Source organism: Rattus norvegicus, chromosome 19 (genome assembly GCF_021556685.1).
Source record: "Rattus norvegicus strain SHRSP/BbbUtx chromosome 19, alternate assembly SHRSP_T2T, whole genome shotgun sequence".
Lineage (NCBI taxonomy): Eukaryota > Metazoa > Chordata > Mammalia > Rodentia > Muridae > Rattus > Rattus norvegicus.
The window spans coordinates 48,914,492-48,927,866 of record NC_141552.1 but is presented as its reverse complement, the minus strand read 5'-3'; the positions used below and the strand labels follow the sequence as shown (position 1 = coordinate 48,927,866).

General features: G+C 43.5%; 1 protein-coding gene across 2 annotated transcripts in view; it reads right to left on the bottom strand.

Annotated features, from left to right (window-relative positions):
• Positions 1 to 13,375, bottom strand: part of Pskh1 (protein serine kinase H1) — a 32,117-nt gene that overhangs the window by 15,266 nt on the left and 3,476 nt on the right. Inside the window, exons 2-3 of one of the 2 annotated variants that reach the window (XR_015643438.1) lie at positions 3,831 to 5,293; positions 2,059 to 2,902 (exon numbers count right to left, since the gene is read on the bottom strand). Coding sequence is in view for 1 of the 2 variants with exons in the window: in NM_001433424.1 (NP_001420353.1) it covers positions 4,267 to 5,223 (957 nt within the window). In the remaining variant the exon portion in view is untranslated. Of the gene's footprint in view, positions 1 to 2,058; positions 2,903 to 3,830; positions 5,294 to 13,375 lie in introns of those variants that run through there. The other variant, NM_001433424.1, reaches the window with a different exon arrangement.

The following is a 13,375-nucleotide window of genomic DNA, read 5'->3' as shown; positions in this document are numbered from 1 at the left end:
TGTCACCTGGAGGGACCCTCAACAGCCTGGCAGGACACAAAGCTCAGACTATAAACAGCCTTTTAACTTTCAGACAGTCATACTCTATTTAGAGTAAAGTATCAGTTTCAGCTATAACCTAACATAGTCCCTAGTCTCCTACCCACACCACAGAACTTTCTAAGTGACTCTGGAGGATTCTCTGGCTGACCTGTGGCATCCTACACAGATATGTGAGAATCAACTTTTTTTGATATAACCATTCCCGTAAGATATACAAAGGACAAGAGATGAAGCATGAGCTTTCCATGGTGCTGATCACCCTATGGAATGGATCAGGTTCTACAGTAGCCTCTTCAGAGCCCATATCACAAAGATGTGAGTGTCAGCAGTTATGATCCCTCTCATAAATGGTGCAAAAGTTACCTCCCCAGTACTGTGACAGAAGAAGAAGTGTCCTTAAATCACTGTCACCTTTGAAATGTATGACCCGGGGACTCTCTTAGAAAAGACAAACCTCAGGCTGGAGAGATGGCTCAGTGGTTAAGAGCACTGACTGCTCTTCCAGAGGTCCTGAGTTCAATTCCCACAACCACATAGTGGCTCACAATCATCTACAATGGGATCTGATGCCCTCTTTTGGTGTGTCTGAAGACAGCTCTGTATATTCATACATATAAAATAAATAAATCTTTAAAAAAGAAAGGAAGAAGGAAAGAAGGAAAGAAAGAAAGAAAAGAACCCTCATTCCTGAGAAAAGATGTCTTTGACTAACCACACAACTTCATCTGCAAGCTAAGATGGGGGGTAACATGGCAAGAGATCCCAAGCCCTGAAACAAAGCAATTTGAGGGCCTTGGATGACACTTACAAGGAACAGGGACAAGACCCAGATGATAGAGATGAGAGAGGGCCTGGTCCAAATCCCTGGGAAAAACCAGGTCAGAGAAGACAGTTGCTCACACTCAGAGCTCCCTCCCTTCTGCGTAGGTGGGGAAAACACCAGAAATGGCAGCTGACAGCGGTGATGCACACCTGTAATCCCAGAATTCGGGAGGTGCAAGCAAAAGGATTAGGCGTTCAAGGCCATCCTTGATTAGTTACATAGAGTTTCAGGTCAGTCTGAGTTACATAAGACGCTCTCTCAAAAAACAAGGCAAAGGTGCACTGAACTGTACTCAATAGGTAACAGTGCTTGCCATTCAAGACTGTTGACCTGAGTGTGATTCCCAGCATCCACGTAAAGGTGTGAGGGGGACCCTACTCCACAATGTTGTGCTCTGACCACAACATAAAAGCTATGGCATCACGTACTCACACTGGTATTATGCATACACACAATGGTTTAATATAAACCATTAAAAAGCGAAACACAAAGCAAAATACAATAACAATAACAAAAAGGCAAAGACAACAACAGCACCCTGGCAGTAGCTGCCCAGAAGGGAGTACCTTGTACTCTGGAGGAGGGCCTTCCCCTTTCTGTCCTGACAGAGTCCTGTAGGCTTGCAAAGCTCGGCTTATGCTCCTCCCAGAGTATGGTACAGTCATCCACAAGCACACAAATATTCTCCAGCTTGCAGCACATGCAGTTTACTCAACCAGCCTCATCTCCCCAGTCAGTATCCTTCTGACAACCAACAGTAGTGACACTCTTTTCACCTTCCTTTAGCAAGCAGCAATGCTAATATCTGATCATTGTTTTCCAAACATTAGAAGTATCCATGGGCCTGGATATACAAACTTGATGGCTTGCTAGTCAAATCTGGCATACAAGTTAGCATTTGTTAGCCTCATTATTTAAATATGTGAGCTAAAGCTGGGCATGGAGGTACATGCATGGAATGCTAGCATTTAAGAAACAGACAGGAGAGATGGCTCAGCGGTTAAGAGCACTGATTGCTCTTCCAGAGGTCCTGAGTTCAATTCCCAGCAACCACATGGTGGCTCACAACCATCTGTAATGAGATCTGATGCCCTCTTCTGGTGTGTCTGAAGACAGCTGCAGTGTACTTGTATATAATAAATGAATAAATCTTTAAAAAAAAAAAAAGAAAAAGAAACAGACAGAGCCAGGTATGGTGGCATATGCCTTTAATCCCAGCACTCAGGAGGCAGACACAGGGAGATCTCTATGAGTTTGAGGCCAGCCTAATCTACAAAACAAGTCCAGGACAGCCAGAGCTGTTACACAGAGAAACCCTGTTTTGAAAAACAAAAACAAAAAAGTTGAAAGCCAGTCTTCATTATATATTGAGTGTGAGGTTAGTTTGGGCTTCATGAGACTGTCTCAAAACAAAAGTAAATTAACTTTAACAGCATCTTAACATTAGATCTAGTTTCTCTTAAAACCAAAAGATTTTTTAAATGTGGATATATGGGGCCCTTATTGTTGTACAACAAAACTGAAGAAGTGGGGGTTGGGGATTTAGCTCAGTGGTAGAGCGCTTGCCTAGCAAGCGCAAGGCCCTGGGTTCGATCCCCAGCTCCAAAAAAAAAAAAAAAAAAGATTGGTTTAAAAAAAAAAACTGAAGAAGTAAGAAACTGTTTCTGGGATGGGCATATTCATCCTAGTTTATGTGGTACTCAATGGAACAGACACTCAAAAGGCCCTTAGCCCACATCCACCTCTGAGCTCACTTGTAGTAGCTATTAGGCCTGGTCACAGCTTCCCACTGCCAGGGCCTGCATCTCTCTGCCCACTTGAGGGCTCTCTCCCTCACTCATTAACATTCAAGACAGGCAAGAAACACAAGGCATTTAATGCCAAAAAGAAATTCTAAAGATGTTTTATTTGTTAATTATGTATATGTATGTGTTTGTGTAGAGGTATGTACATGTCTGTGACATTGCCCATGTAGGTAGATCCCTGGAGTTCGAGTTACTTAAATGGTTGTAAGCTAACCAACATGGGAGCTGGGGACTGAACCCAGGTTCTTTGTAATAGCAAAATGCACTCTGAACCACTGAGTCATCTTTCCAACCCTCATCCTGCCAAAAGAAATTCTTAACTCTTAAAGTTGATAATAATTACACTTAAATACACACAACATACACTTGTTCTTCAGTGATCATTTCTATGACACATTTCACATAATCATTCATAAGCTTGAAAGTAGGACTAAGTACCAGTGGCAGTCCACTTGTGTGTGTGTGTGTGTGTGTGTGTGTGTGTGTGTGTGTGTGGTTTATGGGTATACATGTGTTCTTGTATACGAGTACAGGTATACACACACGTGTGTGTGTATGAAGCCAAAGGGTGATTTCCTTTATTATTCCTCACCCTAATTTTTTGAGACAGGGGTCTCTCACTGAATCTGGAACAAGGCAATCTGGCTAGAGGGATTCTCTTGTCACTGCCTCCCCAGTGATAGGATACAAGCCCATGCCACTAGATCCAACTCTTTTACATGAATTCTGGGGACCAAACTCAGGACCCTGTGCTTACACGGCAAGCACACAACTGGTTGAACCACTGACCCAGCCCCCTTTTTTGTTTGAGACAGGTCTCGCTATACAGCACTTCGATGGCTTGCATATGCTCAGCCCAGGGAGTGGCACTATTAAAAGGTGTGGCCCTGGGCTGGGGATTTAGCTCAGTGGTAGAGCGCTTACCTAGGAAGCGCAAGGCCCTGGGTTCGGTCCCCAGCTCCGAAAAAAAGAACCAAAAAAAAAAAAAAAAAAAAAAAAAAAAAGGTGTGGCCCTGTTGGAGCAGGTGTGGGTAAGACCCTCATCCTAGCTGCCTGGAAGTCAGTATTCTGCTAACAGCCTTTAGATGAAGATGCAAAACTCTGAGCTCCTCCTGTACCATGCATGACTGGATGCTGCCATGCTTCCACCTTGATGATACTGGACTGAACCTCTGAACCTGTAAACCAGCCCCAAATATATGTTGTCCTTTATAAGACTTGCCTTGGTCATGGTGTCTGTTCCTAGCAGTAAAACCCTAAGAAAAGCACTAACTAGCCTGGCACTTGCTATGTAACCCAGGCTGGCCAGCCCATCTCTTAATGTACTATTCATTAGATTTACCTCTTCATGGGTCACTTCCCCTTCCTCTACTTAACAATCTCCCACACAAGGTTTCTGCTCCCAGGTCACCACCTCAGGGTTTAACATTCAGGAGAATGCAAACTGAGACACTTTGCCAGTCTGTCACCTCTACACTATATGCCTGGCCCCTAAGAGCATGCATGACTCAAGAGAAAGCCTTCTGACCAGGAGCTTCAGATTATACCTTCCCTCTGGGGAGGGGTTGCCCTGGAACAAGGGCAAGACAAACTCACCTCCCCCAAATAACTGTATTTGCCCCTGAGGATCTGCCGGTATAGCCGGGTGCGGTTGTCATCCTCAAAAGGCATGGTGCCACTGAGCAGGATGTAGGCAATGACACCCAGCGCCCACATATCCACAGAATTGGTGTAGGGTTTCCGAACCAGAACCTCAGGAGCAATGTACTCAGGTGTGCCACAGGTGGTCTTCATCAGGCAGTCATCACCTTTCTTTCGGGCACTGGCCAAGCCAAAGTCAGTGATGATGATCTTGGAGTCAGTGCCTGGGTGATAGTAAAGGAGATTCTCAGGCTTGAGGTCTCGGTGTGTGATGCCAAGGGCATGCAGATACCGGACACCATCCAGTACCATTTGCAGCACTCTTGTGGCATCCCGCTCAGTGAAAGAACCCTTGGCAATAATCCGGTCAAAGAGCTCACCACCAGTGGCCAGCTCCATTACCATATATACCCGTTCCTGTGTCTCAAACACTTCTACCAGCTGGATGATGTTGGCGTGTCGCACCCGGCGCAGCACTCGGAGCTCAGACTCACACACCTCCCGCCCTTCTCGGTACTTGGTTTCAATCATCTTGATAGCATATGGCTGTCGGGTTGCCCGATGCTCCACACGTACCACTCGGCTAAAGCTGCCTCGCCCAATCAGGGCCTTTATATCATACTTAGCTGTCACACGTGGGTCAAATTTGGCCCTGTACTTTGCCACCCTGGCCCTGCGTGGTGGTTCTGAGGGAGGCTCTGTGTGGCCAGTAGTGGGAGCACCAGGGCAGGGTGGTGCATATTGACTGGTAGCTGGGAATCCAGCTTTGAGAGGGCCAACACTGTCCACCTCTGTGATGAAGTGCTTGTATACATCATTCTTAGTGGCACTGAAGGGCTCCACTTTCTTGACCAGATCCAGCTGGACATCCTTGGGTGGCTCAGGAAGGACCTTGCTTGTCCCACAGCCCATCACTGACACGGGGGCATCCTCTCCAGCGAGGCTGGCAGGACCTGCTCTGTAGGCAGTGCCCCGTCTACACCTATGCAAACAGAAAAGAGGGCAAGTCAGAACAGCCAGGGACACTCCTAAAGGACAAAAGTCGTCTTCCCTTTTCCTGTTTTCTTTCTTTTTTAAAAAGAATTATTTATTTCATGTATATGAGTACACTGCAGCTGTCTTCAGACACACTAGAAGAGGGCCTGGGATGCTATTACAGATGGTTGTGAGCCACGATGTGGTTGCTGGGATCAAACTCAGAACCTCTGGAAGAGCAGAGCACTCAGTGCTCTTTTTTTTTTTTTTTTTCTTGGTTCTTTTTTTCGGAGCTGGGGACCGAACCCAGGGCCTTGCGCTTCCTAGGCAAGCGCTCTACCACTGAGCTAAATCCCCAGCCCCACACTCAGTGCTCTTAACCACTGAGCCATCTCTCCAGCCCCCTACTGTTTTCTTGATAAATGCAGTCTAATTAAGAATGAAGTCAGGGGCTGGAGAGATGGCTCAGTGGTTAAGAACACCCGACTGTTCTTCCAGAGGTCATGAGTTCAATTCCCAGCAACCACATGGTGGCTCACAACCATCTGTAAAGAGATCCGATGCCCTCTTCTGGTGTATCTGAAGACAGCTACAGTGTACTTATATATAATAAAATAAATCTTTAAAAAAAAAAATGAAGTCAGATAAGGGTCAGGGAGATGAGTGGGAATGGGGTGCATGATGTTGAAACTCACAAAGAATCAATTAAAAAATAAAAACAGGGGCTGAAGAGATGGCTCAGTGGTTAAGAGCACCGACTGCTCTTCTAGAGGTCCTGAGTTCAATTCCTAGCAACCACATGGCGGCTCACAACCATCTGTAATGGGATTTGATGCCCTCCTCTGGTGTGTCTGAAGACAGTGACAGTGTACGCATATATATATAAAATAAATAAATCTTTAAAAAAAAAAAAGAGCATTGGCTGTTCTTCCAGAGGACCCCAGTCTGACTCCCAGCACAGATAACTGTCTGTAACTGCAGTTCCTGGGGATCTGATGCCCTCTTCTAGCCTCCCATGGCACCAGGCACACACATGGTGCACAGACATACATACAGGCAACACGCCCATACACATAAAATTTTCAAGTAAAATAAAAATAAAAACAAAGCCAGGCAGTGGTGGCTCATGCCTTTAATCCCAGCACTCAGGAGGCAGAGGCAGGTGGATTTCTGACTTTGAGGCCAGCCTGGTCTACAGAGTGAGTTCCAGAACAGCCACGGCCACACAGAGAAACCTTGTCCAGAAAAACAAACAAACAAAAATTTAAAACAAATAGAAACAAAGACATTAGCGTACAGAAGCCAGGCATAGTAATAATTCACACCTATGATTTCAAATTTTAGGAGGTTGAGGCAGGAGGATTATCATAAGTTCAAGACCAGGCAAGGCTAGAGTGAATTCTGAGAAAGCTTAGGCTTACAGAGACTCTGTCTTAAAACAAAATAAAAGCAACTTCAATCTCAATGGAGGGTCTAAAAAAAGCTAAGGTCTGATTTCACTGGATCAAGTTTCATGTCTTCCAAGCCTAACAAGGGCAAGAATGTTCACCAGACACCATTGTTGGCGCTTTTATTTACTCTCTAGTCTTCCTGGGCCCTTCTAGTTAAAGCCTCATATTTCCTAAACATTAACATCACTCCTCATTATTCTGGGTCATCTTTTTGATGTAGTGTTAAAAACCTCTTCCAGGTTCATCACCCATAAGAACTCAGAAAATTCCCACAGAATCAACTGAGCAGGGCTCATAGACGCTCACAGAGACTGAAGTGACAATCACAATCATGGAGCCTGCATAGGTCTGCACTTGGTCTTCAGCATACATGTTATGGTTGTTAGCTTTGTGTTTCTGTGAGACTCCTAAGGAAGTGGAGGTGTCTGCGCTTGGGCCCCTGTCCTCCTACCTGTTACCTTGCCCAGCCCCAATGAGGATTTTTTTTTGGGGGGGTTCTTTTTTTTCGGAGCTGGGGACCGAACCCAGGGCCTTGCGCTTCCTAGGCAAGCGCTCTACCACTGAGCTAAATCCCCAACCCCCCAATATAAGGATTTTACTTCATCTTATTGCATCTTTTTATGCTGTGCTTGGCTGATATCCCTGAGAAGCCTGCTCTTTTCTGAAGAGAAACAGAAGGGTAGATCTAGGGGTTGGGGATTTAGCTCAGTCATAGAGCGCTTGCCTAGGAAGCGCAAGGCCCTGGGTTTGGTCCCCAGCTCCGAAAAAAAGAACCAAAAAAAAAAAAAAAAAAAAAAAAAAAAGGTAAAAATGCCTGCGTATGCTGGGACACAAACACACATATACAGAAAAGGAAAAACAAAACAAAGCAAATCCACCAGGTATAAAGGAAGACTTTGATGAGCACAGCCTAAGAGTTCAGGTTTTATGTAGTATGCCAATATGGCACTTAGCAAAATAAAGTTTATCTTTCCTTACATGAAAGGAAACAATTCATCTTCAGGGTTTGGTATACCAAACTGCAAAATTGGGTCCACATAGACTTACATGTTGTAGTCTTAAATTTGTATTACATTTATTTACTTATTTATGTATTTATTTGTGTGTGTGTGTGTGTGTGTGTGTGTGTGTGTGTAACAGGTCACAGTAATTTTTCGGGAGTCAAGTCTCCTGCCACCATGTGGGTCCTGGAGTTGAACTCAGGTCACTGGACCAGTCCTCCTAATTCAGAACATTGTATTTAAAAAAAAAAAAAAAAGACATTTAGAAAATGGATTCCTTCTGATAGAGGCCAAACATTAAAACTGCAAACCAAAAATTCTGAGATCCATCTCTTCCTTCAGGAAAACAAACGTATTGACACCCAGGAAGACCACCATTCTTAGGCCATCGTTCCTGAGGCAGAGAACAGGCCTCTGGCCCCTGATCCTTAAGCAACATCTACCACTGAGGAGAGGATGAGAGGTCACGCAAACTGCATGGATTTCTACATGGGCCACTCAGAAGTCTCTTCTACCTGGTGAGGGAGAGTAACTCAAGATTTACCAATGATTAGCTATATCTAGCCAAACACTCTATGAGAAAAACTAAGGTTTATAAAGAAAAAGTCCTGAATTTTCTTTCCCTTTAAGTAAAGTTAGCAGTAAGGCACCATGTTTATTCCAATTAGAAGGCTGCTATCGGGCTGGAGAGATGGCTCAGCGGTTAAGAGCGCCCGACTGCTCTTCCAGAGGTCATGAGTTCAATTCCCAGCAACCACATGGTGGCTCACAACCATCTGTAAAGAGATCTGATGCCCTCTTCTGGTGTATCTGAAGACAGCTACAGTGTACTTATATATAATAAATAAATAAATCTTTAAAAAAAAAAAAGAAGGCTGCTATCAATGTTCTACCAACCCAAATACAGATTGAAGCTGGAAGAGAAGAGCTATCAGCTCTGAAAGCTAGGGGACACACGTAAGATCCTCCAGATGATCAAGACTGGTCCACATTCCAATCACATCTGTTTTTGTTTTATTTTGTTTTTTTGAGACAGGGTCTCAAACTATGTAGCCCCGAGTAGCCTAAAACTTACTATGTAGACAAGGCTAGCTTCAAGTCCATAGAAATTCACTTGTCTCTGCTTTTCATATGCTCAGCTCCAATCGTATCTGCTGTATTAGTTAGGGTTTTACTGCTGTGAAGAGAAACCATGACCAAAGCAACTCTTATAAGGACAATATTTAATTGGGGCTGGCTTATAGATTCCGAGGTTCTAGCAGAACTTGCCCTCATCAGTTCAAAGCCTGAATTGTTTCCTCATACACTAGGTACTGCGTCAACATACCTCTGCTGAGCCCTTTTCTCAACAATCTATGTTCAGAAACCCAAATACCAACTATAATCTATCATGCAGCTCACAGCTTTATCTTCTTTTTCTACAAAAGTCTTGCTATGTATCCCTAATTGACTTTGAACTCACTATGTAGGCAGGGCTGGCCTCTAATTCACAGCTATCCTGCCTGCCTAAACTCCTGTGTGCTGGGATTGCAGGTGTGTGCCCCCAGCATGAGCTGCACGGCTTTACTCTCCACTGCCTTTAATTACACAACTGTCAGCCCCTTGATGAAAGCCTGTTTCTCAGCTCCCCTGGCCTCCTTGAAACCTGGCAAAGTGAGCTCAGGAAGCACTCAGCCTGTCAACAATGAAAGAGACATGGTAGACACTTGGTTTCCTATTTGCTGTGAGTCAACAACGAAAGGTTCTGAGGTATTTTTAAGACTTAGAAAGAAGCCACAATGGTGGTTCAACATCCTTGACAACAATGGTTTTTTTTTTTTTTTTTTTTTTTGGTTCTTTTTTTCGGAGCTGGGGACCGAACCCAGGGCCTTGCGCTTGCTAGGCAAGCGCTCTACCACTGAGCTAAATCCCCAACCCCGGCAACAATGGTTTTAAAGGTTACTTGAACCTCAAAGTAAGTCTGTCCACAAGCTTCCAGACCTAACTCTATTTATGGGGAAGCCAGGAGAAAAGAGCTTGCAACAGAGGCCTGGTTTGTGACTCTCCCAATGGTAGAAAACAGGCATTTGCCCCTCTCCACCAACAATTTTCCCCCACAGTAAAGCAAGATAACCTTAATCTAAAGATCCTGAACCAAGCTGGGCATAGTGGTGCATGCATGCCTTTAATCCGAGCACTCATGAGGCAGAGGCAGATGGATCTCTGAGTTTGAAGACAGCTAGCTAGGGCTACACAGAGAGAGAGAAATAACCAGAAGATCCTGAGGCTGTGTTGGAAAGCGGTGATCTCAGGAGTAGGTGATGGCTAAATGGTACTTCTCATCTTCACAGAGCAAGCACACACAAAACAAAGATTCTTGTCCTCTTAGATAAATCTCTTCAACAGGAATAGCTGTGGAAACTGACTCAGCAACTCCATTTCTAGAAACAACACTGCAAAACTACTTTCACAAGGGAACAGATATCCCTATGAGAAAAGTCATAGTACATTCATCAACATAATGAAAAATAAGGAGCTGGAAATACAACTTTTACCCAAGTTCTTACCTAGCATGGGTGAGGCTCTGGGTTCAAACCCAGCACAACAAAAGAAATTTTTTTTTTTGTTAGAAAATTAGAGCATGGGGAACAGCTCTGTCCTAAAACCATGAGAGTCTGAATTTGTTCCCCAACAACCATGTGTAAAGCTGGCATTATGACAACTGTAATGCCAACAGACTGAGGACAGGGGATGTGAGAGGGTTCCTGGAGCTCACAGCCTGCAATTGTTACCACCTGGTTCAGGCTCAGTGAGATCCTGTGTACGTGAATGAGGCAGGGGTTAGAGAGATGACTCGGAGATTTAGGGCACTTGCTCTCAAAGAGAACTTGTTCATTCCCAACACACACGTGGTGACTCACAACCACCCCTAACTGGTTCCAGGAAATCTGATGCCCTCTTTTGACCTCTACAGACACATATGCAGGCAAATTAAACACATAAAATAAAATGAATAAATCTAAAAATATTTCTTAAGCAAAATATTTTGGACATTTACCTTTGGCCTCCCATCTACTTGTAGGTGCACACATGTGTGTATGCACCAAATATATGCACACACATGCACACACACAAACATGTGCACACATATAAACACACACACATGAAACAAATAATTTAGAATACATAATTAGCTTTAACTCTAGCACTCAAGAGGCAGGGGCAAGCAGAACTCTGTGCGTTTGAGGCCAGCTTAGTCTATAGAGTTAGTTTCGGGACAGTCAAGGCCTCACAGAGAAACTAACAAACAAAAAAACTGTAAGTAAAAGATGTTCTAAGTAGCTTGGACCAGTAGTATAGGCCTGTAATCCCAGCCCTTGAGAGACTGAGGAAGGAGGTACTGCTGCAATCCTGAAGCCACCCAGAGACATACACGATTGCCTCACAGAGGAGAGGAAGAATGCACCAGTGAGATGGCTCATCAGGTTAGAGTGCTTGCTGCCAAACATGCCACTCTGAGTTCACTCACCAGAACCCACATGGGATAAGGAGCCAACATAACATACTCCTACAAGTTGTCCCCTGACCTTATACACACCTCAACACAAAGTAAATAAACTTTGTAAGAGAAAAAAATGTAAGAAAAAAAATGTAAGAGAAAAAAAGTTTTTTAAAGGAAAACTTAGAAACAACCCACATAGTCAGCAATGAGAATATTAATTCCAAACCAGCCAGAGCTACATATTGAGATCCTATCTCAGAAAATGAAACAAAACAAAGACAAAATAGGGCGTAAAAATTAATTCAAATAATTCATACAACAGAATTCTCTTCAATGATGCAGTAGAAAGGTATATTACAACTTACAGATATAGTTCAGTAGTGAGAACTTGCCTAATCTGTGCCAGCCCTCAGTACCACAGAAAGGAGAGCAAAACCATGTAAATCAATACTGATACTACACATCAGGACTGATACCTGTGATGTTTTGTAGAATAAACCTAAGTATATGCATCTATTATACCAAATGAGAGATTTTATTCATTGATTCTTTTATGAGAGGGTCTCATACAACCCATGCTGACCTTGAACTTGCTAGGTAGGTAAAGATGACTTTGAGCTCTTGATCCTCCCGTCTCTACTCCAACATTCTGAGACCACAGGCCTGCATCTCTATGCCCAGTCCTCTGTGGTACTAGGAACTGAACCCAAGGCTTCCTGAAAGCTAGGCAAACGTTCTATCCACCAACTGAGCTGTATCTCCAGCTCTTCTCCTGTTTTAGCTATGATTTTTTTTTTCTTGTTTTACAAGAGATTAGATCAAAAGGCTTCACATTTAAGGAAGGTGGCTCAACACTGAGTTATTATCTTGGTCCCATTTTGGTGGTGGTTGTTTTAAAATTTATTTCTTAACCAGGGGGTGGTGGTGCATACCTTTAATCCCAGAACTAGGGAGGTAGAGGTGGTCTAGCCTGGCTCAGGCTCTATAGTTCAAGACAGCCAGGACTACACAGAGAAACAAACCCATCTTGAATACACAAACACACACACACACACACACACACACACACCATACACACACATACATACATACAACACACACACACATACATACAACACACACATACATACAACACACACATACATACAACACACACACACACACACACACACACACACACACACACACACACACACCTTTATTCCCAGCACTTTGGAGGCAGAAGCAGGTAATGTAGCAAGTTCCAGGCCAGTCAGAATTATTGTCTCAAAAACATTATTATTATTATTGTTGTTGTTGTTGTCATTGTTGTTGTTGTGTATGATATGTACAGGTACATGCACTGTGTCATATCATGCATTTAGAGGTTAGAAAACAACTTTTTGCTTTGTTTTGTTTTTGAAGCAGGGTTTCTCTGTGTAGCCTTGGCTGTCCTGGAATTCATTCTGTAGACCAGGCTGGCCTTGATTGAACTCAAGAGATTTGCTTACCTTTTTCTTTCAAGTACTGGGATAAAGGAATGTACGTGCAACCATTGCCTGGCAATTGTTACATATTTATTAATCCCACCCTCAGAAATACAGATCTAGGGGCTGGAGAGATGGCTCAGCAGTTAAGAGCACCCGACTGCTCTTCCAGAGGTCCTGAGTTCAATTCCCAGCAACCACATGGTGGCTCACAACCATCTGTAAACAGATCCGATTCCCTCTTCTGGTGTATCTGAAGACAGCTACAGTGTACTTATATATAATAAATGAATAAATAAATCTATTAAAAAAAAAAAAAGAGCACTAGCTTCTTTCTAAAAAAAAAAAAAAAGAAATACAGATCTAGTCATTTTTCCTGAGTTCTTCTTTCTAGCCCACAAATGTTTACTGATTTCCCATCTTGGAAAAACTCTATTAGGACAGTAATAAAAAGAAGACATAGTTTTTGCTCTCAAAGAATTTGCAGCCTGGACAGTGCCACATAAAATCCTTTGATCCATTAATTGTTTTTTCAAGACAGGTACTTACTAGACAGTTCTGGCTGTGGCTGTCTTGGATTTCACTCTGTAGAACAGACTGGCCTTGAACTCACAGAGATCCACCTGCCTCTGCCTCCCAAGTTCTAGGATAAAGGTGTGTGTCACTAAGCCCTGCTGAGTCATCACATTT